This window comes from Vidua chalybeata, chromosome 1 (genome assembly GCF_026979565.1).
Source record: "Vidua chalybeata isolate OUT-0048 chromosome 1, bVidCha1 merged haplotype, whole genome shotgun sequence".
Lineage (NCBI taxonomy): Eukaryota > Metazoa > Chordata > Aves > Passeriformes > Viduidae > Vidua > Vidua chalybeata.
The window spans coordinates 98,704,701-98,730,299 of record NC_071530.1 but is presented as its reverse complement, the minus strand read 5'-3'; the positions used below and the strand labels follow the sequence as shown (position 1 = coordinate 98,730,299).

At 34.9% G+C, this 25,599-nt stretch overlaps 1 protein-coding gene across 1 annotated transcript in view; it reads right to left on the bottom strand.

Annotated features, from left to right (window-relative positions):
- The window catches only part of CDH19 (cadherin 19), a 65,169-nt gene that overhangs the window by 8,498 nt on the left and 31,072 nt on the right, over nt 1–25,599 (bottom strand). The window contains exons 3-9 of the mRNA XM_053954274.1: nt 25,215–25,509; nt 18,999–19,118; nt 18,208–18,372; nt 17,147–17,331; nt 15,839–16,092; nt 13,348–13,484; nt 6,030–6,151 (exon numbers count right to left, since the gene is read on the bottom strand). Coding sequence (XP_053810249.1) covers nt 6,030–6,151; nt 13,348–13,484; nt 15,839–16,092; nt 17,147–17,331; nt 18,208–18,372; nt 18,999–19,118; nt 25,215–25,509 — 1,278 coding nt within the window. The remainder of the gene's footprint in view (nt 1–6,029; nt 6,152–13,347; nt 13,485–15,838; nt 16,093–17,146; nt 17,332–18,207; nt 18,373–18,998; nt 19,119–25,214; nt 25,510–25,599) is intronic.

Below are 25,599 nucleotides of genomic sequence, written 5' to 3'. Positions count from 1 at the left end.
TATATATATATACATATATATACATATATTTGCCTTCAAGGATTCACCTTAGCAGCAGGGGAAAATTTGGAATGTAAGGACAAGGCAAATTCTTATTGTTTGCTTCTTGCTGTAACACTTCTTCTAAGATTCAACAAAGCCCACATTAGTCTACAAAATATGCAGAGAGCAAAAAGTACCTCTGATTTTACGGACTCAAGAAAAAATCACTCAGAGTGAAGGAAATCCCTTCTTTTTTTTCCAATTTCCTAGGTTTTGGTACATCTAACCTAGGAGATTCTAGCCTTTTACTGGGGGAACTGGCATCACATTCTCAAAAACTGCAATTACTCCTTATTTTTGAGGCTTACAGACCTCCTACATTTTAATGTATAAACAGAAAAATTGTAGTGGATGATTTGTTGCTTTTAGATGGTTATGTCAGTTGTTGACGTGGCTGAAATTTAACTGCTTTAAAAAATCTTATTTCAAGTCTCATTAATATAGAAGCTTTAAAGATCCAGCAGTTCATTTAAAAATGAGTATTTCTTTAAAACAGAGATTAATTCAGTTGATTATTTTTGAAAAACTGATTTAAATTTATGATGGCTTTTGAGGACTCAAAGAATGCAATGAAATATCTCAATGCGCTAGTCAAGAAGAAAGTTTTCATAAGATAAGCCACCACAAGCAAAGATAGAAAACAGGAAGATGCTCATTTCAGACCTAAATGGAGGTGAAGGTTTGGAATCTGAACATTGGACAAAGTTCCCCTGTGAGGACTTGTGGTAAGTGTATATGGAAACAACAGGAGGATACCAGGTGTGGTAAGTTAATTGTGAGTGATCTGTCTGAAGAAAAATTCCCACCCTGGAAAACTGAAAAAGGAAGAAATTCCTTATACATGTGCCAGCCCAGGTTGTTGGAATGGCGTCTTTTAAATAAATTATTATATTTGATTGTATTTATTCATCATGTAAATAAAAAACTGTGGATTATAGAATAGTTGACTACCAGGTAATCTTGATAGAACTCAATTGGGAATTTATTTCCTCAACTCCAAATGGTCTTACTGAATTGGAACTATGGAGCGGTCCAAAAGGAAAGGTCAAAGCTTTTTGTTGCAGTCCTTTCTGCTTCTAGCGGCTTTCAACCAAGTTAAACTTGAAAGGTATAAATTGTCCATCTGAACAACAACACTACTCTTAATTTTGATGCTAGAGAACTTTGAGTTCTTTGTGTGTTAGTCTTACCAATAGCATTAGAGAAATGGAGGGAAGTAGAAACATTAGCCACCTCTCTCTTTCCACTTCAGTTTCTTTGTTTAGTTTTCCATGAAACATCCTTCAATAGGAGTTCTGCTGTGGATTATAGGATGTAAGAGACCTAATCACCCTCTTTTTTTGGGGAGTACAGAACCGGTTTTGTCCAAATTGGCAGAAATCTTATAAGCAGTAAGATTTTTTCTCACTCTCCTAATATTTACTGATCATCAGAGTTTAGAGCGGGTAAAATATTAAAGTGTTGATTACCATAGTTAGCACTGCATGTTCCAGGTAGACCTTTTAGCCCAAGACCCAGATTCTCCTGTTGACTGCTTCTGTTTTGAAAAGCAAATTGGCACGGTATTGAACTGGTTTATCTGGGTCTACTGTAAATGTTTCGGCTCAACTATAAATAAAACTGTGTACTTATCTGCAAAGGATTAACAATTACAAAGATTATGCCATGACACTGAGGTGCTTTTTTATGTTTGCTCACAGTGCTAATAAACTTCTCCCACCTGTGCCATTCTGCTAAGAGATAATGTTGTAGAATCATTGTCCACATAAAAAAGAAAAAGGAATTTTTCATGGGTCACTGTGCCCACTGTTTCAAAACATCACAAGTTACACTCAGCACATCCGCAGGTATAGCTTGGTGTAAGAGTCTATTATATTATACATTGCTTTCACAGCTTCATCATGTTTTTACACTCTAAAGGATGCATTAATTGTTGAGGGTTTTATTAACTTTTTATTTTCTTATCATTACTGCTCAGATGCTTTTTGCAAATGTTGAAGAAAACATGCAATATGAAATAATAAACATTGTCTTACCTCTCACTTTCATTTCTCTGCTAGGAAAAATAATTTTGCACCATGATTTGCTAGAAAGGATCGGTTTTAGTAAACCACTTATTTTAAACATTAATCATATGCTCACAGAATTTGTTTAAAGATTTCCTCTCTTTTCTTCTGTCAACATTTCATTATGTAGAGAAATAATAACAATGAGTACTTTTCAGTTACACTGTAACTGACTATTATTTTATTATGTGCCAAGTACTGAGTAAATAAATTTGGGTTTTTTTTCTTATCTCTGACTCAAAGTTCCTGCATACTCAATCACTTCTTTGAATCTAAGAAAAATTGCTATGCAAGCTTTAATAACAAAATCACTTCATATGTGATGCCCAATTTAAATGAATTTAGAATTACCAGAATAAAAATACATTAGAGATGACAGCATTAATTCAGAATATAGGTATGTTCAGTATAGTTTATCTTCAGCTGAAATCAGCTTCCTCTCTGATAGGAAGAAAGATCAATATTCACAAAAGGGCTGAAGTTACCATGCATAGGTACATTCTGTATGGTCAGCTTGCTTACATATAATGTAAGGATTTTGATACGGTCTACATCAAACTTTCGAGCTGCATCTTCCAGATGAGTTAATTTATTAATATCTTGGGAATTAAGCTTTTTTGAAATCAATTTTTGATGAGATGTCTCTAGTCATAGGGTGGATTTGGTCATCTTGATGTTTTGACTATTTGTAAAGAATATTTCCTTTGAAGTTCAAAGGTTTATACTTATGGTACATACCCAAAAATGGTAAATATAAAAAAATAATAGAACATTGTGGTCATCATTTACTGTGTTTGCACATAGTTATAAAGTCAAAAGGTCTAATCAAAAGGAAATCACAGGTTTGAATGCCTTATTAATATTGTTCTATTTTATCTGACTATAACTACAGCTGTTGTGGGACAGAAGACTATTTAACAGTGCAACTTTCATGTTCAATTCATTTGGAAAACAATTTATAGAATTTATAGGTGGTGGTGCAGTGAAAATGTTTTTCAATGTTTTAAAGAAAGCTTCAGCTGTGGTGTAGTATACAGCCGACTTCTGTATTATAGGACAGTACTAAACTATAACATTAAATGGATAGTGAAAATTCCATTCAAAATGTCTAATAGACATGATGAATGCATTCAGTATGATGCTAAAAACTCCTATCTGTCTTCTTTACATCCATTTTTATTGTCAAATTTGTATTATAGTCCCACAGACTGAAATCTAATCCCTTTGTTTGAATGCCTTTTGGAGGCTAAGCTAAACAAAGCTGTAACTCGCACAAAAACACCATACAGGGGCTTGAAGCTCAGCACTTAGATAATAAAAGCAGACCAAAAATTTTCATAGTCTTTCAGAAAATCCAAAACTCCAAAGCAAGCCCTCTCATCTAGAATGAAGCTATTATTTACTATATCTGAGTCTGGATAATTAGGACAACAATTAGTTTTATTCATTATGTGTTTTATATTCTAGATCACAAATCAGCATAATCTTAGTCTATGTAAAAATAACTTAATTGTGACCTCAGTCTAAATTACTTTTATAGTAAACCAGGTTGACACCAAGACAAAGTCTAGATTGAGTAAGACAATTCATTTTTTAGTGGTATCTTTCCCTCTGCAATGACTTTCCTTCCTTTTTCCCCAGACACTCTTAACTCATGCAAATATATTTTGGAATGTCCCATGAAATGAGACACAACTCAGGTCAGATCAGGGTAAGAAGTGAATTTCAGAAGTGCAGAACATCTCTGAAAACATCTCTCAGCACAGAGATTCCACATAAAAGGATAGAGAAGTGTGATAGTGTAGCTATACGATCTTTAATCTCAACTTAACATGTAAGCAGATTCCATAGCTGCTTGAAATTGATTGCAGAAATATGGTTAAGATAAAAGGGTATGTAATATCCTGAATAAGTCCTTCAATTGCTTAAACTAATTCTTCTGAAATGTAAATTTTCTTATTCATTGGACAACCAGGCCACCTTTAAAATCACATTTAAATCTTTTGGTTTCTTACAGGAGAAAAAAAAAAGGATATTTTTTCTGTGAGTAAAAATTAAAAAAAAAAGTTAACAACAAAGAAGATACATCAGCTAACAATTCTGTTTTAATCTTAAACACTGAATAAAATATGATAAACACTGACTGTGATAATAATGCACTTCAGTAGAATTTTCCTGTTGTTCTTCCTAAGATAATTTGTTAATGAGAAAATTATTTAACATTATTGTCAAAATCTCAACAGGCTAAACTAAAGATGCCTGTGATTCTCAAAAACATATAACAATGAAAATAATGAAAAAAAAAATAAAGTAACATTATGCTTTTCTGTAATGTGAGAAAAATATTACATTCATCCCTCTTTCATATATTGCAATGTCAAAGAAGAATTATTCAGTGTACTATACTAAAATAATTAATTGTTATTGTTAACACTGCTATTCTTTACAGAACACTTTTATCCAGTGATTCCCAAAATACTTAATATAGATATATAATTGATATTGAAAAGTAACTATTGATCGGATAGCATACAGATATTAGTTATCAGCAGGCAATTATGGAATACTAAAAACCTTGAGAAATTAATAAATCACCTGTGTTTTTATCTCGTAGGTAAGTCCAAAACATGGATAACAAATATCCATGTTATAAGCATCTATATTTAATTCATGATGTCTTGAAGCCATGGAGCATAAAGTGCAGTTGATTTAATGCCTGCACTTTTATCTGTCAAAGACCAATAGATACCCAAAGACCTATTGGTCTTACTCCATATACCTCCTAAACAGAGGTAGCCTTTGCAGACAGGAAGATTTCCAAATGCAGAACAAAGTAGTTGCTGATAGAGAAACATATAAATGGATGCAAAAGGCCATAAAGAGATCACTTGGACAACAGGAAAAGCTTTATTTAACCACAGACTAATTGAGGTTAAAATAAACCAAAATCAAATAAAAAGAGAGATTCTTGGACTCAGAAATCAACATAACAAAATGTTTGAACAGAACCATCACAGATATCCCAAAGGTCTTTTTTTATGTCCAACTAATGCTTTAGAGTGGTGGAAAAACATATAGATTCTTCTCTTTATAGCTTTTTTTTTGCTTGTTTGAGTATTTTTGAATGTTGTTGTTTATTTTATATCTTTTTCTTTAAAAAGATCCAAACCAACCAATAAAAAACAAAACAAAAACAAAACAAAAACAAAAACAAACCCAAAAAAACAACAAAAAAAAAATTATTTTTTTTTTTTTTAAATTTTTTTTTTTTAATTTTTTTTTTTTTTTTTTTTTTTTTTTTTTTTTTTTTTTTTACAGGAGGAAAATGGAAAGACAGCAGTGTAACTAGGAATTGGGGCAGCTGACTGATGATACCCCATTCATGTGGATATCAAGTAGGAAATGGAAAATAATCTTCTGGGAAGGACGTTAAATATAACAATAGATTAAGCTGCCAGCTAGGAAAGGTGTTTTGAGGGCTATGTCTTAAACATTTTCAGACTTGCACTGAGCTAGTCAGGATTTGAATTCAGTTCACAGTAAAAGATTTCTATCTAAAGGACACAATGGATGTGTATTCCAGACCTAGTTCTTATGTTATTGCTGAAGTTACTGGCCATTTCATCTGTGACCTTAATATGAAATAAATTTGTGCCCTATATTTTTTCAGAAGTTTCTGCCTGTACTTTATTACTCTTTTTTAAATACAAACAAGACATACATGTTTTGTTTTAAAGGGGGAAAAATACGCATCACTGTACAGAAATTTAAATTTCATATTATACATATATCAACAGAACTAATTTTGGAAATAGAAAAAATGCAGTCTGTACTCACAGAACTGAAAGAATCAATGCTAAACATCTCAGACCAAATCTTCATTGTAGTGAGAAAAATGATGACTAACTACTTCATGCTCACCTGTCCAGAAACTGTATTTTCACAAACAAATGTTTCATAATTTTTAGGGAATTCTGGTGCATTATCATTAACATCAAGAACTTGGACATACACATTTGCTTCTGAAATTTTTTCTGGATTTCCTAATGGTTGAAAAAAGACAGAAATAAAAAAGTTATAAATAATCTACTACGTATTTTAAAGTAATATAAAGATTAGAAAATTTTACTTAGATTCTGCAGGGAAGAAAATAATTACAAATACCTATAGGCATATTTTTATACTATTATGAATAATACAGTACCATTATAATAGTATGTCTTGAAATAAGATATTTCATGTAAAATTTTGGATTTGTTCATGCTTTTCTTTATCCAGTCAGAAACTGATTTAAATATAAAAAATAAAACCTGATCAGGAAAAATTAAATAATGTTTTGTTGATGAAGAAAAATTTACTGTACTAGCTATATCTGAGGTTATGTGGTAGGAAAGTGCTGAGTCTTCTAAGGGTATCTGGTCAAGGACCTTTTCCAGTGAAACAGGAATTAATAAGACAAAGAGGAAGCCATAAACAAGAACATACTGGATCAAAAATCTGAGGGACAAGTGATAAAGAGGGGGGATGATGAGGACCTAACCTGGTCAGATATACTAATTGATGTGGACACCTGAAGTGTGAGAATGTTTTTTCTATCAGATCTGTGGCCTTGACAATTGATAAACCAATGGAGGAAAAGGGGGAAACAGACACAAAACCAAGAGACAGACCTGACAAAATAAACACAGAGACTATGACAATGAACAAACTTAATCATAATTGAGGGGTTATCCAGAAAACACAGGACAACAATTCCAGCTAGATCAACTTGGGCTTTGTAACTTGCAAGACTTTAAATGAGAAGGACCCCAGATCTGGGGAAATGGGGACCCAGTGGAGATGGATGGACCCATGGGAAACATGCAGAGAGGAACAAAGAGTTCAGGTAGAAAAGGGTATAGAAGGGGATGGTTGTGTGCAAAACAGGTCCAGCCAGTGCATTTGTCTGACTGAGCCTTGCACCTGATCACCAGTCTGTTCTATCAACTTACATCTTCTTAATAAATGTTTTTTTAGCCATGTTTCTGCACCATCTCACTCTTTCTCACTGCATATGTATGTGTGCTGCAAGGACTAAGTGGCAGCTGCTGGTGTGACCTGCACATGTGTGAATGAAAATTGGTTCCATATACTGGAGTGGGATGGGGGTCTGTGATGTCAGCTACTGACTCAGGAACACAGGGGACAATTGTCTGTGTCCTCCTCAGATTTGGCATGCACGGGATTTGTGTATGTTTTTACTGACAAAATTGAAACTGGACTCAACAATGGTTAGGATCCTTGGGTCCTAAGGAGAAGTGCTTGGCAGGTCCACACTGAGGGAGGACTTGCAAACGTGGGGTGCATGAGGGATTAGTATGTGAGTTCTGTGGGTTTCAAGCAAGTATCAAGTGTGCACTGAGTGGTGAGTTGGGGGCCCATGAATTAGATAAGAGGACTTGGGATATAGGAGGGTGTATTGGACAAACAGAATTAGATACTGAAGGGATCCATGAGTGCGTGTGTGCTTGTGAACCTGGAGAGTGTTGTGCATGTGTGTATATGTCTGTATTAGTGGTCTTCTGCCTTCCCAGAAGAAGAGGTGAGTGGGTTGCGTGTGCTTGCAGTCAGTGGAAGTCCTATATGTAGGTGCTGCTGAAGGCAAAGCATTGACTCTGTCAATCCGAGTGACTGACTGCTACTGGCAGAGCCTGCAAACAGGTCAGCAGCCTTCCTGAACTGGGTCTGCTGGTTGACAGCAGCTGAACATGAGTCAACTTGTGCCCAGGTGGACAAGGGTTAGCTGAGGAAGCTGAGGTTGTTTAGCCTGGAGAAGAGGAGGCTTGGGGGAGACCTTATCACTCTCTGCAACTATCTGAAAGGAGGTTGCAGGGAGATGGGAGTTGGTCTGTTTTCCCAAGTAAGAAGTGATGAGTAGCCTCAAGATGCACCAGTGGAAGTTTAGATTGGATATTAAGAAAATGTTCTTCTTGGAAAAGGTTGTCTAGTATTGGAATAGGATGCCCTGGGAAGTGGTTGATTCACCATCCTTGAAGGTATCTATAGTGCCAGATACAGATCGGGCAGCAGGCACATGGTTTAGGGGTGGACTTAGCAGTACTAGATTCATGGTTCGATTCAATGACCTTATCAGTTCCTTCCAAACTAAACTACTCCTTAATTCTTTGATTCTGTATTGGATACCTCTTGGAAGTCCTTTACCTATCTGCACATTGAATCCTTACTTACGCAGCACAGCTTTAAGAAATATCTGCTTCTCCACAATGTAATTTATTATTCTTGTAGGCAAAAAGTTCCTCTGCAATAGCAATGCTCACATTAACTTGAATGTCTTGTTGGGTAATGAAGATGTTTTTCCAGTGATTAAAGTAATCTTAAAATATTCCAGGAATACAGAACATTTGTCAACATTAATGTCTGTCAATATACCACTCACCTATATTCTAAACCAGGAGTATGTCAATAATTACAGTTAAAATATATCTCATGTTCAGTGCTAGTGTCACTGCATCTGACCTGTTCAGAAGTTCTTAAGGCACTGATTTAAATTAGTCAAATGGACCTTTAAGAAAAAAAGCAAAATGTACTCCTCTGCCGCTTTTCAAACTACATCAGTTTGGTTGGTTCTTACATTACTTTTTTTAATGTATAATACACTAGGTGCTTGGAGCAAACATTTGTTTTCTTGGATCTTATGGAATCTATGCTGATAGCTTTGAGTCTTTTGCTGAAGGAAATGGCAGCAAAAGCAAGTACCACAGCAATAAATGCATAGATACTCAGCAGTTTCACATTTCTGTTCCTCCTGTGAAGTCATTACAGCTGTGCTAATTTACCAAACCTTGTGATCTGTCAGACTCATTTCAAAAATACTTTGTGGGATGATATTTTTCTTGTTGTTTCTCTCAAACATCCATACATTAGGCAATTAAATAGTCCTCAGCTTCTTTTAAATAAATATAAAAAGTAGCATACATTCCTTTTAGAAATAATATCAAGAGTTACTTTAATTCTTTTACTGAAGTCAGAATTGGATGTTTAGGGCAGAGATTTGACTACATTGTCTTTCAAAGGAGAGCTTTGTAATCTTTAATAGAAAGCAGGGAATAACTTTGATGTCTTCAGTTGTAAAAAAAGTGGCACAGGAAGCACCCAGCTAGTTTTGCCTATTCTTACCTTGCTTGTTAGTAAGATTCATGGGTACTATATTGGCCGTAAAGCCTGCCCTTTACTTGCACAAAACATTTACATAGCACATTGTTGGAATTACATCTGTATTCTTTCAATAAAAGGTTGGGGGCTTTTTTGGGTTTTTCGGGGTTTTCTTTGGGGGGCCAGGGGGGTTTTGTAATAGTCTTGTTTCTAATTCTTTAATATATTTGGGTTGTAGTGTCATAGCTGCCTTGATGGGATTTTTTTTTTCCTTAGTATAGGGTTAAATGACAGGGAAGAGCATTTATCTCATTTCTGTATGTATGGAAGTTTTTATCAGTATGAAAATTTTAAATTTTTCTGAAATCACACCCTTTTTGTTTTGGGAGGGAACAACATATTACAAAGCCACTCTTGAAATCAGTGCCTGGTGAATATTTAATGACAGTTTTGATGAAGCAGAGTTACTGCATTGGTTGCATTTTGAAGAGAAGGTAGGCAACATGCATTCAGCTAATGTACCAATATCCTACATTACCTAAATATCACCCAATTAGCAGAATTTTTTTTTGTCACAGTCTCTATGAGAGAGATCAGGACTTGAAAAACAAGGACTAAGAGAAGAGGATGTCAAGTGCAACAGGCTGGATCAGTGTGAAAATTAAGATGACACTTAAATTGTTAGGGACCCATATTAGTAACTTGAAAAGAAAAGCAATGACCATCTCTAGACACAAAGCAGAACTCAGTATTTGCCGGGAATTAAAGAAAGCTTACATTGACATCAGCCAGCAAACATAAACTTGTAATGATAACAATAATACTAGCATTACTACTAACAAGAAATGTTATCTTCATAATTTATATTTTTATCGTATGATTATCATTGATGCTAAGGCAAATTTCTTTACTTCCTAAAAGAAATGAACATAAATAGTTTTTTTAAGAAAGGACTAATCCAAAAAGTTGAAAGTTTATCAAAAAAATATTTATGTGACCAAGGCAAGGTGACATTTAATATTAAATTTATAGTATCCATACTGAAATTATCACAGAACTTCAGTCCTGTATCCAGATCTGGAGACCCCCATGAAAGGACACCTGCAAGACTCAGTGGTAAAATTACTCTTGTGTGTTGTGAGTTATTTTTTGGAGACTGACAGTATTAAGTAAGACTGATCACATAATAATAGATAATTGAGGTTGGAAAAGACTTCTAAGTTAATCAAGTCAAAATGTCAACCTAACTCTGCCATGTTCACCACTAAACCATGACCCCAGGTATCACATCCACAGGTTTTTTGAACACTTCCAGGGAAGGTGACTCATTTACTTCCCTGGGAAACTTATTCCAATGCTAGACAACCCTTTTACAGGAAAAAAAAAAAAAAAAAGTCTCTAGTATCTAATTAAACTTCCCCTGGTGCAGCTTGAGGCCCTTTCCTCTCATCTTCTTGTTCCATGACAGAGAAGACTGACCCCTACTTCCCTGCAACTTTCTTTCAGGAAGTTGTAGAGAAAGTTCCTTCCCAGCCTCCTTTTCTCCAGTCCAAACAACCCCAACTCCCTGAGCTGCTCCTCACAGGACTTGTGTTCCAAAGCCTTCACCCTCTCTGTTGTCTTTCCCCAGATGTGCTCCAGCACCTTCTGGAAGCGAGTGGCACAAAACTGAACACAGGACTCAAGGAGAGGTCTCAGCACTGCTGAACACAGGGGGAAAATCACCATCCTGGTCCTGCTGGCTACACTATTTCTGATCCAAGCCAGAATACCATCGGCCGTCTTGGCCACTGAGGCACATGCTGGCTCATGTTCAGCTTCTGTTGACCAGCACCCCTAGGTCCTTTTCTAGCAGGCAGATTTCCAGCCACTCTGCCCCCTGCCTGTAGCGCTGTGCAGGGTTGTTGTGACCAAATGCAGGACCTAGAACTTGGCCTTGTTGAATCTCATACAACTTGCCTTGGCCCATCAATCCAGCCTGCCCACATCTTTCTGCAGAGTTTTTATACCCTTCAACAGAATAACCGCCCACAGCCCAGCTTGGTGCCATAGGTAAGCTGACTGAGAGTGCACTTGATCAAATCATCCAGATCATTGATAAAACATATTGAACAGAACTGAGCTACCCCAGTACAGAGCTTAGGGGAAAACCAGTACTGACTGTCCCTCAATTGGATAGTAATGATTTAAGGATTTCTTGCTCTCAGGTAGGATTAGAATGCCATTGTTTGTGCTTCAGCCTTGTACTTGGTGAAAGTTTCTTACAACCAAGTAAAAACTATGAAAGGAAACTTGATTTTTCTTGAGCTTTAGGCATAAAGTGGAGAGTCAACAGTTTGCAAGTTCTCCCTGATCACATTTAAGTTCCAACAAAATAGGCCTACTTCTGAATACTTTTAAAACATGCTCCCTCAATGGCATGAGGATAGGATGATCCACATCATGGGTCCAAAATAACAGAGTCAAGCCTCTCTCACATTAGTGGGATCTCTGATCCCTGCAATTGTTGCAATGGACTCAAAAGTCTTGTGTAGTGTATGAATGTCAAGGTGTATCAACAGGCTCCTAGGGAGGTTACTGTTGTAACACAGTTTCAATACTTGACTAAGGTACAATGAACATCTTATTTGGATGAACTCTAATGGCATTTTGATTGTGCTTCAGTGGAGCCACAATGTCATCCACCAAATGTCTCATGCACACAGTACACCTTATGACTACATTTCAAGGAATAATATACTGCTAGTTCCTGATACAAATCCTTTCAGGTGTGCCCAGGCCAAGGTGACCTAACTTCAGATCTTTTGAACATATCATTATAGACAGTGACCTTATAATCATTAAAGAAATAAAGAATAAGTATTTGAACATAATGAGGTCTCCATTTCTCTATAATAATTTTAATTACTGTGAAAGTCTTACTTCCTTTTGCTGCAGGAGACAGTTATTAATTTATAACATTTGGTTCCCTCCTGTTTTATTGTTTAACTAAATAAAAAAAGTCTAGGCCAAAATTATCCTGCTGTGTTTCCATAGAGCTGTTCAAGATATGGCAGAGATCAAATTTGCTAACACCTGTTGTCTGCCCAACAACATGAGAATGAAATTAGTGCTTAAAATCTCACAGAGAAGATGAAAAGGAAGATAGTACTATCAATTCCTAAATACAAGTTAAAGACTTCAATGAAAATGGATACTGACCATCCTATAGTAGACTTCCAGCAGTAATGTTCTACATGGAACTCTCCCTTTTGACAACAATTCAGTTTAATAATATGTGTTTAAAATGATCATAGCAATAAATGGCATTTAACTGAGATTCAGGTGTAAAGAACAGGTGCTAAGAGTATTTGGCAAAATCAGTCTGATTTATTGATTTTACTCTAGTTTCATATGGTTTTCCTCCTTCCTGAGGATGAATGGGATTAGTTTTTAAATAATATCCCAATATTCTTAAACTGCCTTAAACTTAAGGCAGTTAAACTGCCTTATAAATGAAGAACTGCTAAATTTCTAGTGTTGTCCCAGATTTAGGGCAACCAGATCATCAAAAACACCAACAGAGGTAATTTGCATTTGACTTTCAAACAAAATTGACACCTAAAATCTATATAAAGGGTGCTTCAAGGCTCTAATTGTCCCTGAATAGACGTCTAGATGATTTAGGCCTTAACATTCACAATTAATTTGAGCCACAGGTTTCTGACTGGTGTTAAATTAGACACTGGATAATTTCACAGTAGTCAAAAATCTGGTGTGAAATTAACCAGGGTTTAATTTAACATAAGATCTTGCACTGCAGGAGCAATTTTTATGCTTCAGTGTAACTTGAAAGTGCTACACTCTTGATCCTATTACGATTTCTTTTTTCATAAGGTCATCTTTTATGAAAAAGCACAGAACCTTGGAGCTCAAATACATTCCACTTCTATTTAACTAACCATTTTAATAATGCTCCTTAGTGTAGCAAGCAACAGTAATATAATCAGAAAGAAGAATGTATTCTCCACTTAAAAGAAGGCATATACAGAGGATAATTACAGTTCCCAGTGTAAAAACCCCGGTGTTCCTTACATTTCTTACTCACTTGTTTCTGTGGCTGTAACAGTTATGTTGTGCCAAGAAGCTATCTCTCGGTCCAGAGGTTCAGTGGTAATGATTGCTCCATTGTGCTCATTGATGCTGAAGAGTCTCTTTAAATGAGTGCTGTGGACAATAGAGTACCTGCACCAAAAAAAGGAAAGACATTCTGTAGTACTGAAAAGTTCCATCAGAGACAAGGACATAGAAAGCTATTGTCAGCTGAGAAAACAGAGCTATGCATATATGCATATAAATGTGTGCTGTAACGACTTGTAAATAATGAAAAATGTACATGTATAAACATTTAAAATTCACTGCCGCCAAGATCAAAGCTCTTATTTTTATAAAACTAAATATGTCTCAGATCTACATTAATATGAACTGAATCCAAAATGCATTATTCATTTTTACTTCTAAGTCTGTCTCACAGCAGGTGAATGACTTCATTGAAAAGAAACAGCAAAATTGCCACTTATGAAATGAATAACACCAACATCTAAGTGGAGGTATCATGGCAAATCTATTTTATCATTGCTGACATGCTCTGATGCCAAGGGAATGGGCATTATAAAGACAGACAACTATCTGTAATGAGGTGACACTAAAGCAGAGTACAAAATCCTAATGCAGGAGATGATTGCAGGGAAGACTCAGTGCTCTCGAGTCTTTGCTGAAAAGGCTCCAGATGCTGTGGATGTGTACATGTGCACATACATATACACATGCCACTCAAGCTGTTAAAGTCTAACCACTTGTTGCAGGACAAAGATGAACTGAAATAGAAACCAGAGATACTGGTTCAAATGTAAAATATATTTACTGATGTTTTTAATGGCCTACAAAGCAAAAGACTATATGATGCGGTTGCTAATAAGGTCTATTTCATGGAAATAAAACCTGTTTGAATAGTAGAAAGATTCTTTCCACTCAAATTTGGAATGCCCACATGCAACTATTCCTTTTTATTGTACCTTTAATTCTGCTTGACAAAGCCTTTCTGTTTCCTGTTGACACTTAGGGCTGACATTGTGTCAGTAGTTAAATGACTCTCTAATTTTTTATTTATAGCTACATTTTGTCTCTTAAAAATCAGTAAGAAGGTAAATCGAAGAACCAGAATACCATACATGAAAGCTCTTATAATCTGAAACAAAGTTTGGATACTTATAAACTTCTATTTAAGGTATTTATAATTTTTCTGACATAGTCATTTTGTTTGGGCATTTTTTGATAATCTGATTCTTGATAAACATTTTTCAGAAATAATATATTAGGTATTTCAGGTTTTTTATTTTTTATTACTAACATAATGAGGTTTTGTTGCACACCTTTTTTGCTTGTTTGAAACCTGGAGTCCACAAAGCAACACAAGTTGTTGTCTATATTATAAGTAACTGCTGTCATTTATGATAGGAATGGTTTCAAAATTAGATTAATTCTCACTGCACTTAGTCCAAAAAACATATCTTTATATTAGAAGTGATATACTCTATTCTAAAATAACTCGTTGATGCAATACCTGTATCACTGTTTTGGGGCTATGTGGACATATTCAATTTGAAGCCAGTTCCTCCAAAACATTTCTGACTAAGAAGTTATAGATATGTATTAGTGCTTAATTGTTCCACAGGAGATGTTGAAGTCATCTAATCAAACCACCAAATGAGCCCTTTTAGAGGGGGAAACAAAAAAGATCCATGTATTTTTTTTTTCTTATTTAATTTAACCTATTACTAGTCTAATAAATAACAGTAATTAATGGAAAATCATAACAAATCACCACCTACAGCTCTGAAGCCATAGCATAATATATATGCATTTCTCCTATTAGAAATCTACACACTATAAATTATTTTGTGTCTCAACCATTTGTTACTGTATCCTGCTTTGTCTAAATTGCATAGTACACAGTGATGTCAGGCAATTCAAGAAGCAATTTTAATTATAAATCCCATATTAAAGATTAATTACCTGCTTTCTCATTTAAAGACAGCAAAATTATTTATCATTGATATTATAAAAAGCAGAATCTGCTGTTGCTGGGTTGAGTGGCTAGGTGTCAGCTGGCTTGTGGTGAGCAAATTGTTTTGGGTCTTTTGGCACCACTTTTTTTCCTTGGGGATTTGTTGTTGATTTGGGTTTTTCTCATCTCTTTTCTTTGATATTATTATTATTATTATTATTATTATTATTATTATTATTACCATTATATCTCAATAAAAATAATAAACAACTGTCTTTATTTGAACCCATGAGTTCTCACCACTTTACACTTTCAATTCTCTTTTGCATCCCAGTGGCTGTGGGAGTGAGCAAGTGCCTGTATGGTCCTTACCTGCCGATGCGGCTTAAACCATGACATCTGCAATAACCTTGGCTATCAGAGTAAAAGCATGATTAACTGCAATTATGAGCTATGGTGAGGAACAGAAATATCCTTTGGAAATACCAACTACATTTGCATTTGAGGCCTTTTCACATTTTAAGACAGGTACCTGACTGGACTCTCCTCATCATCTGGATCTCTGGCAGTTACGACCCCCACCAGTGCACCACTCATAGCTCCTTCAACAATCTCCATCACATAGTTTTCCAAGGTGAAAACTGGAGGTTCATCAGCATCTTCCACATTGATTTTGACAATGGTTGTGTCTTCAAATGGCTCTTCTTTCAAAAAACGCTCATCAATGTATCTGTTTACAGCTTTTACTTGAATACTGTATCTCTTTTTGCTCTCATAATCCACTCTCTGTTAAGAAAGAGAGTGAGATTTGGAATATTTTTTTCTTTATATTTAAATTAAATATAGTTCAATAAATGGTGTGAGATTAAAGACAAAGTAGTGCTATGCTTCTTTTAAGAATGTTTAAAAAAATGGCTACTACTAAAAGTTAATTCTAAGGTTTCCTTTTTATGTTAAAAACACTTTCAAATTCAAATGTTTGCTTGTTTGCTTTCACATTTCATGCTGGCTGTAATGCTGCAGTCAAGCAACACTAAAAAAGAATTCTCATAGAATGTCACCCCTAATAACACATGGTTTCATTAAAATTTTAGATAGTCTTTATCTTCTGAATTAAATAAATAAATAAATAAATAAACAAAAAACCTACTAAATACATATATTCTCAAACTAAAAAAAAACACAAAACAAACATAAAATCTAAACAAAACAAAAAACCTCTTGCACTTAAAGCATTCAGTTCTTCAGGGTCCTACATTTCACTAGGCTATTGAACTCTATGTTCATTTCAGATGATCCCTGAGATGACTGAGAAATCTTTCTGAGTGATTCCAAAATAAATTACACAGTATAAAAGAATATTAATTTTCTTAATTCATAAACGGGTTTTTTTAGATTGTACTTAGTATCTTTTTAAAGCTATGTCCCAACCAAAACTCCACTATCTAATATATTAATAAATTCTTGTTTCAGTTAACAGGAGGTTTTGGAAGTAAGGTGAGATTTCTTGCAATTTATTGATAAATATTTTACAGGCAATGCACTGGAGAGATAGAATATATTCTCACAATGGGATACACTGTATGGCACAGTTAGGGATAACATTAAGATACTCTGACTGTCACAATTATATTCAGCAGTTATAGGAATGAGTCAAAAATGTCAACAGAAAGAAAAGCATTTTTCTTTTTTATCCCTCGTAATATTCCAGTCAAATCACAAAACCTAAAGAAAAAAAAATTAGACAATCCAAAGCAGTAGACCTTTTTTACACATCCAGCTTGCTTGAGGATTTTCCTTCAAATATTTAGAGATTTTTTTAACGTTTCTGAGATCTCACCTTTTTCAGTAAGATAATTCCTTCTTGAGTCTCATCGTTAGTAATGATGTTAAAAACATCTGAGCCATCTGCTTCAATGAAATAGTCCATGGCTGCGTTGTCCCCAATGTCTCTGTCTTCTGCGAAGACTTTGCCTATGGTGGTGCCCACAGGAGCTTCTTCAGAGACACTCATATAGTAGAGTCCTAAAGAAACAAATGCTGGCAAAGTTTAGTGATCTGCCATGGTTCATAAGTGCTGTAGCTTGAGGTTCTCAGAGAGCTGGGAAAACCCCCACCCTCTACTGGAGCAATTGACATGATCTGCCATTGTATAGACTAATGGTTTTAAACTGAAGGAGGGAAGGTTTAGATTAGATATAAGAAAAATGTTTTTTACTCTGAGGGTGATGAAACACTGACACAGGTTGCCTAGAGACAAGGTGAATGTTCCATCTCTGAAAAAATTCTAGGTCAGTTTGAAGGCAACTTTGAGCATCCCTGACCAAGGAGGGTTGGACTAGATGACATTTAAAGTCCATTCCAACACAAACTATTCTATGGTTCTGTGACTGAACAGTGAAAAAACAGTGGAGGGCAGGACTTCCTAACAGCACAGGTTTTTCCTGGTAGGCAATGAGCAGCTCCCACATCTGCTAGAAACTACCTGGGCAGAGAGGTTCATATTATTTGCCAAAAAACACTCTAGCATGTGTCAGGAAAAAATGAAGAGAGTAAGAGAAGAAAGAAGAAGAGTGAAAATGATGCTACATATCCCGTTATCCAGATTTTAGGCTGAGGTAGTGCAAATTATAGGGAAAGCAGTTTAATGATTTGTCTCTAAAGTCTATTAGTAAGTAAAACAAGCAGACTTGAGATTTTTGCAATGATAGATTTCCTTTTCCTCTTGGTTTTTGAGCTTTTGCAAGGACTTCTTTTTTTTTCACTATTTTACTTTTTTACAGCTGTATGCTATAGTCAAAGCACAGCCCTGTTTTAAAAGACCTACCTGCAAACCTAACAGAGCTACAGTGGATCTAAATTTCCTCAATAGTTCCATTACTGTAATTAGCCTCTACTCACGCTGTTGAAATTCAGGTGGATTGTCATTGATGTCAGAGAGATTGATGGTAACAGTAGCTGTTGCAGAAAATGCTCCTGGTTGCCCAACCATATCTTTGGCTTGAATGATGACCAAATACTGATCTTTTGTTTCTCTATCCATTTGGGAAGCCATTCTAATGACCCCTAAAAATAATAATACAATGGCATATAAGTCTCATTTTTTTCTCAAAATCTGACATGAGTACATAGTATAATATGCATATAACATATATCTCTGCACCCAGTTATGAATTTTCATTCTAAACCTTGCATAGCACAACTTCTTATAGTGGGTATTAGTGCTCATGGTACTATGCTGTATGTCAAACCCATATATTTAGAGTTCTGGGGAACAGAATACTCCATATATTTCCTCTACCATATGGAACCATCTCTCTTACTCAGAAATTAGGCTTTTGGAGGGATGTCACGTATCTGTCATTTCTCGACATGCAGATAGAAATACCACATGATGTGCCATAGAGGTGTTGATTGAGAAGTGTTCCTAGATTCATTTATAAAGTGTGATATCCAGAGTCTAACTCTTTAACAAGATAATTTTCTAATAAGGTTTAGATTTGTTAGAGAGAAAGAATTTCATCTTCTTATGGGAAAGAAAGGTTGAATTTTTTTTTTTTTTTATCTAGGAACTATGCAGAGATGTAAGAGTGTAGAGTGGTACCAGTTGATGTTTGTGTTGCAATCAGGAAAGACAATTTTGCTTACATCCATTTTATGAGTTTATGAATATACAAATTCACTTGTAGTACCTGTCTTTGGCTCCACAGAGAAATAAGGCTGTCCCTCAACAAGACTGTAAAGCAGACGAGCACTATTCCCATAAGAAGGATCATCAGCATCTGTAGCTGTTACCTGTGTAACCGAAGTACCTCAAGGAAAAATAAAATAGATTATGTTTGTTTTCTTCTTGTATAAATTGTCTCATAATTACAAAACATAAATTCTTTAAAAATCTTTTAACATACCAGTTATACTAATAAACAGTCCTAAAAATTTACAGGAGCAAATGGCACCTATTAAATTTACCATTAAAAAGGGAAAATATTTTCTCAGCAGCTGTTCTAGTTGCATTCAAAATTTCAATTAAAATAAAAATAAATTGTATATGCTTTTTCAGCACTACATTTATATTGCTTAAAATGCGACATATATTGTGCTTATTTTCTAATATGTCAATGGAGTACAGCAAATTGTTTCTCCTCCTCTCCTTCAAAGTATTTTATGGAAGTTTCCCATAGGAATAAGAAAACACAGTCACTTTATCACCAGTAGACCCACTGGTGATAAAGAAATTAATTGTTAACAAGCAAAGCGACCAAGAAGTATAAGAAGGCTGTGATAATGTTTTTATTCTTGAGTCTTTAATGAGCTTGTCCCAGTGCAAAACTTGTGGCAGAAATCCCAGTGCAAAAACACAGTGGAATCAAACTACAGAGCTTGGTTTCTTCTTTGATGGGAAGCTGTTCATATCATAGATAGAAGATTGACAGTAATCCCATGACACCTTCTCTAATGACTATCCTTTAAAAAAAATATCCACAGTAACATCATTTTTTAAGGTAATAATTATTTTTCTCTTTTTCTCCTCACCTATATTCTGCATTGGAATATAAATATCACTTCTTGTGAGGAACAGCAAGAAATCAAGCTACTTTCTAAAAATTTCTGGCATACATTCACATGGTTGCACCTGCTTATCAATACAGCAGTATAGTTAGGCTGGGGGAGAAAAGAAGAAAAGGTGGAGTGCAAGGAGTTAGACCAGAAACACCATTTTTTTAATGACAAAAGCAAATGTGATATTTGTCCCAAATAAAATAAATATATTCATTGCTGGGTTTTCTAGCAGCTAAATAGTTTTATTTTTAAATAGAAATGAAAAAAGCTTTCTCATATAAGGATAGGCTAAATTGAATAATTTATTTCTTTAAAATGTTTCTTTTGCATTTTCTCTCAATTTATTGAGAAGCATTTGAAGTGATTCCATAGCATATGTTATTTTCTCTCAGGCAGAGAGTAAACTAAGTTGTTATCAATTCCCACCAAATTTTGGACCTATATGTCCTTCATAACTTACCTATAATATTAAATATCTGACCTGTGTGTTTAGATGCATAAATATAGATAATTTAGATGTGTGCATAGATGTATAAATGTATATACAGATCCTATTGCTTTGGAGAAATTTTAAAGATAAAATCACAGATTCATATTTAATCAGGGTACATATATGCCTCAGAAATAACAATTCTTTAATAAGACTGAAGAGTAAATGGAATCTTCAGCTACACAGCTGTTAATGTCGTATCAGCTACTCCTATGAAAATTGCTCTCACAATCACAGAAAATTCATCCTCTAAGAAAATTAAGCATGACTAGAACACAGTTGTTTTGAAAAAAAAAATGTTAGTTAGGAAGGGATCAGGAGCTACAATGATCCAACATGTTTAGTCTGTCATTAATGCCATTTTCTATTCAACAAACTCAAGTGTCCACAACTATATTTAGGAATGGACTTATTTACAGGAACATATTTAGTAAATCAGGAATAAAATCCAACATATATAGGACTTCAAAGTCATCATCACAGCTTTTGTACAGCTCACATTTAAAGGTAAATCTATTTTCTGCACAGTTTCTAAGCAATATAAAGAAATATTGAATCTAAACCAGCATTTCCTTCTCCTCTGAGACCCAAGCACACTTTTCTTCTTGTCTGTTAACTCTTCTAGAGTATTTCAGATCACAGTAGTAAGGACTTCATTCAGCTGGAGCCAGTGAGATGCAGCTGGTGGATGTAATCAATGGAAATGTGAATAGTCAAAAGGAATCTAGTAAAGAAGGAGCTGACCTGGAAGGAAGAAATAACAGATATACTGCACTCCAAGGAGGAAGACAATTTATTTCTAAATTTGTGTGACAGGAGGCCATGTAAAGACCAGGCTATCATTTCTCACATTTGTTTAGAACAAAGATTGTGTGATAACTACATGAACCTCTATGTTAAGTATGGACTATGTAGCAAGAAGAAGAAAAATGTTACCCTGGCTTTAGAGTACTTCCTCAGTTTTTAATTTTTCACTTTCATGAAATGTGCATTTCTTTATACATTTAACCATCAGAAAAAAACAATCCACCAAAATGAACTAAACTAAAACTGAAACAACCCCCCCCCCAAAAAAAAAAAAAAAACCAACAAACCAAAAAAACAGAACCCACAAAAAAGCCCCAAAACCCAACTCAAACCATTGGCAAGATGGAACATATTTACCTAACATTTGTATTTGGGCGAATGAAATTGCAATTTTAGTATTCTATACTCAAAAACCCCCAAGTGCCATTATTTGTAACTACATGATTGTGAGAAGAATAATTGAACAGATACAAATAATATATTTTAAAATAATCAATTAACATGCATACTGCACACACCCCCCAAAATTAAGAAACTACAAAACCCTAATCCTGGCATTGCAAACATCACATGATATAACTGACAATTGAACTTTTTTATTAGTTTTATCTAAGGTTAACTGCTACTTTATATCTCTGCAGCCTTGGTTTTACCCTTCTCGGGCAAATATGGTAGAGTGCCATTTATACGCTGCAGCCCATTAGGTGTACTATGGGGCCCTCATATGGGAAATAGATATTAATTTTTCTAACTAGAGCTTGAGATCTATAAAGACATTAAGTACTGATAGATTATTGCCTCTGACTCTTAACCACTCCATCAGATATACTGCATTTGTACAAGTTTAACAGTTATAAGGAAGACAATGTAAAATCGTACCAAATGCCTGAGGGTAAAGCAGAGTCCTGTGTTCTCAGAAGAGAGTCCATTTGCTGACACGCTTTTCATTTACTGTGACACTTGCATATAGAACCCTAATAAAATTTAGTACTGAAGATAAAAGAGAGCTAATGAAGAATTAAAATGTATTCTAATTTGTTGGCACATTTGTATATATATTGGTACTTGTAACTAACTTCAGGCACAGCTATTTGTATCTATTTTCTGGTTTTGCTGTGGTTGTCTGAGGCAAGTGACCAGCGCTGAATTATTATCTACTTGCTTTCTTAGTTCCAGACAAAATGTGCAGCAGCAGTGATCTGTTTTCCCAAGTCTTGAGCATGCTTCCTAAGAGTGATTTCTGTGAGGAAATTATCAGGAGACCGAGCATCAATGAACTGAATTGAAGGTAGAGAGCACTGAAACAGAGCAAAGAGCAAGCCTCTCTATTGCACTGCATCATTTAAATTAACTCTGTTCTTCACCCCTTATTATGCAAGAGTATGTTTTAGTTTACTGGGAGAAAAACACTAATATAATAAACCACTAGGCTATCGATACTGCAAACTTTAATGGGTTACCCTTCCTCTCTGCTATGAGTTTATAAATTTCCTTGTGAGATTGGTTTAGAATGCACACTGAAACAGGTTCCACCTCAGTAGTGTAGTCCCTACCTTTTGAGAAGCAGGGTAAGTGAGGCCCCAGAAGTACTCATGATGTGTGGCTCAGTTGTTTCATGTTTTGGAGCTGACCACTATCAAGATATACACTTCACTTGCATTTTATATTCCAGACATACGCATTAGTATTGCACTAATGTCTCCATGGAAGAAGTAGATGAAAGAATGATCTCTGGTATTAGTGCTAGTGAGGTCAAGTACAGAAGCAGTAATGCAGAAAATATTTCAAAATCCTCGATGACCTGGATTCATCTATCACACACTGGATAATCATAAATCTGTGAGTTTACTATTTCAGAAAGTCCATGTCTGAGAGAGAAGGGAAATAGGGATCTTACTTCATTTTTACCCATTCTGACAAACATGACATGGTTTTATTTCTGATTTTTAATTTATTTTTTCATTTCATATGTTTCTATATTTCACTGGAATATTTTTTATTTATAATATTACAGGAATATCACAAAGTAAATTACACTTTCTTACAGCTTAATTAATCTTATGCTGAAGTGATACAATGTTTTAGGAATCTATATAATAGATGACACAGGAGAGTGGACAAAGACAGCTGAGCTTTTCCTAGCAAACTCAAGGCAGTATAGAGTAAACTTCTCAATTGTCAACTGCTCATTGATTATTGCTTATTCCTCAGGTAAAAAACACAAGTATATGGGAAAAGATTACTACTGTTGTTTTTGGTCTTAAGTACCACTCTACTTGACTATTTTTCTTTTTTTTTTTTTTTTTTTCCCATATAGCCGTTATAAAGACAGAAAGATAAAATGGAAGAAATTCAGTTGTTCATACACTTATGTGAGTGGTTACAAGTCTCTTTGAGTATAAATGAAGACATACTAAATAAGCAGCCATTAAAAAACATTTTTATAAGAGACTAAGGAGCCTATAAACAGTGTTTTAACAACTGGGGGGAAAATAGAAAAAGAAAGGAATTATCAAAGCCCTAAATTTTTGAAATCGCAGACAATTCTACACAACGAACTGTACTCATTTTTACTATAAGCACATAAAAAATAAAAATGAAAAGGTCTTTGACAAGTCACCTATCTTGTCTCCAAATGTGAGCAAATGAACAAGATGCAAAAGCTGGAACAACCCTCTGAACTAGCAACTGATTATGTCAGAAAAAGTTATTCGAGCAAGAGGTCAGGTGCAGAATTAAGTCTGTCTGCACAGAAGAAAGTGGCAGTGAAGAAACAATAAAAAGTGATTTCCCTGGTGGAAACTGGTATGAGCAGGTAGCAATTATCACTAGCACGTAAATTGATCAAATGCATTTGGTGTCTTTTGCAACTACTGCTGGTAGTGATGATGAGCTGCTGCGTCCTGGCAGAAATTAGGATACTAACTTCATTTTCAATTAATTAACAGGCATGAATATCCTTTTCTTTCACCTGCTATCCTGGCTGGTAGAAGAAGATAAAGTTTATGGCTTGCTGTCAAATATTCACTGATTCTGCTCTAAAAGTTGAGCAGATAATGCTTAATAGCATCACTGATGCTATTGCATTAATGACCTCATTGATTCATACCATTTAAAGCACCACAATATTTGAATTTCTTTTCAATATCAGTTGCAATAAAAATAAGCAAAAGAAGTAGGCGTATAAATTTAAAAGATTACTGGGATCTTTTCTCTAAGATCTGAAGAATCTAGTTTCTCTTTGATTTTGAAGATAACTATTTGGAGATATTATCTATAACATTCCTGTTTACATCAGCTGTATTAACACTTTGGGTTTTTTTAAGGCTTAAATGTGCCCATATTATGAATTCATATGTGTATGTAAAAATATATATATACATATGCCTATATTCGCCACATGTTGACTTTGCTTTGCATTTGTTGTGTTAAGTTTCCAGATACATAACATATCCTAGTACAGGTCTGTCTGATCATGTGAAAGTGAGAAAGAAGAGGTACCAGGATTAAGTTCTTCCTCTTGACAGGAAAATTACAAATCATGTACTTAGGAAATCAGAAGGCAGAATGCATTCACTGCACACTATCTAATCGAAACAAGGAATAACTAACTGAAGGGAAAGAGGCTTGGCAGTGTAAATAAGTAGGTAACATGCAGAGAGTAAGAGTGGCCATCACTTCTTCCCAACTGCCGGCAGTACTCTACCTATTTCTACTGAGAACATTATATTTTTAAACAAGTGCAAATTTCAAGGCTGAATCACTGGTGGGAAAGACAACTGTCTATTGTCAATCTAAGCATAGATCCAGAATCTGTAAAAGGACTTGGACAGATGTAGGTACCTAAATATTTAAAAACAAGAATGTTAAGTAGAGTTATTTACAACGCTCAGGTTAAGAATATACCTTCACAAATTTCCAAACCTGGAAAAGAGTTTGCTTCCTTCTTACTGAGATGCAGTCTGTAAAATATGCTATTAAGATTTTACTTCAACATAGTTGTCTAGAAAAAAATCCGGAAATAAAGAGTCTGATTCACAGTATATCATACCTTCAGGTGACATCTCTGGAACAGTGGCCACATAAGGTCCATCCAAGAACTGTGGTTCATTGTCATTGACATCTCGAACCTTGATGATAAATTCTGATTCAGGTTCAACAGGAAGCTGAGTGCTTCTGTTAATTGCTTGTGCTCTTAGAGTGTAGAAAGGTTTCTTTTCTCGATCCAGTTTTTGTGTTACATAAATTTTGCCATTATATTCATTGATGACAAAAAAGCTTCCAGCTCCCTCCCCAGTCAAAATGTATTTTAAGTTACCATCCTGCTTGTCTAAATCTGATTTTAGCTGGAAGTAAAAGGGAGAAAAATAAGTCACAGTTTGAGAAGAAAAATAAGTCACAGTTTGGGAAGAAAGAATTTTTGAAATATTCATTTT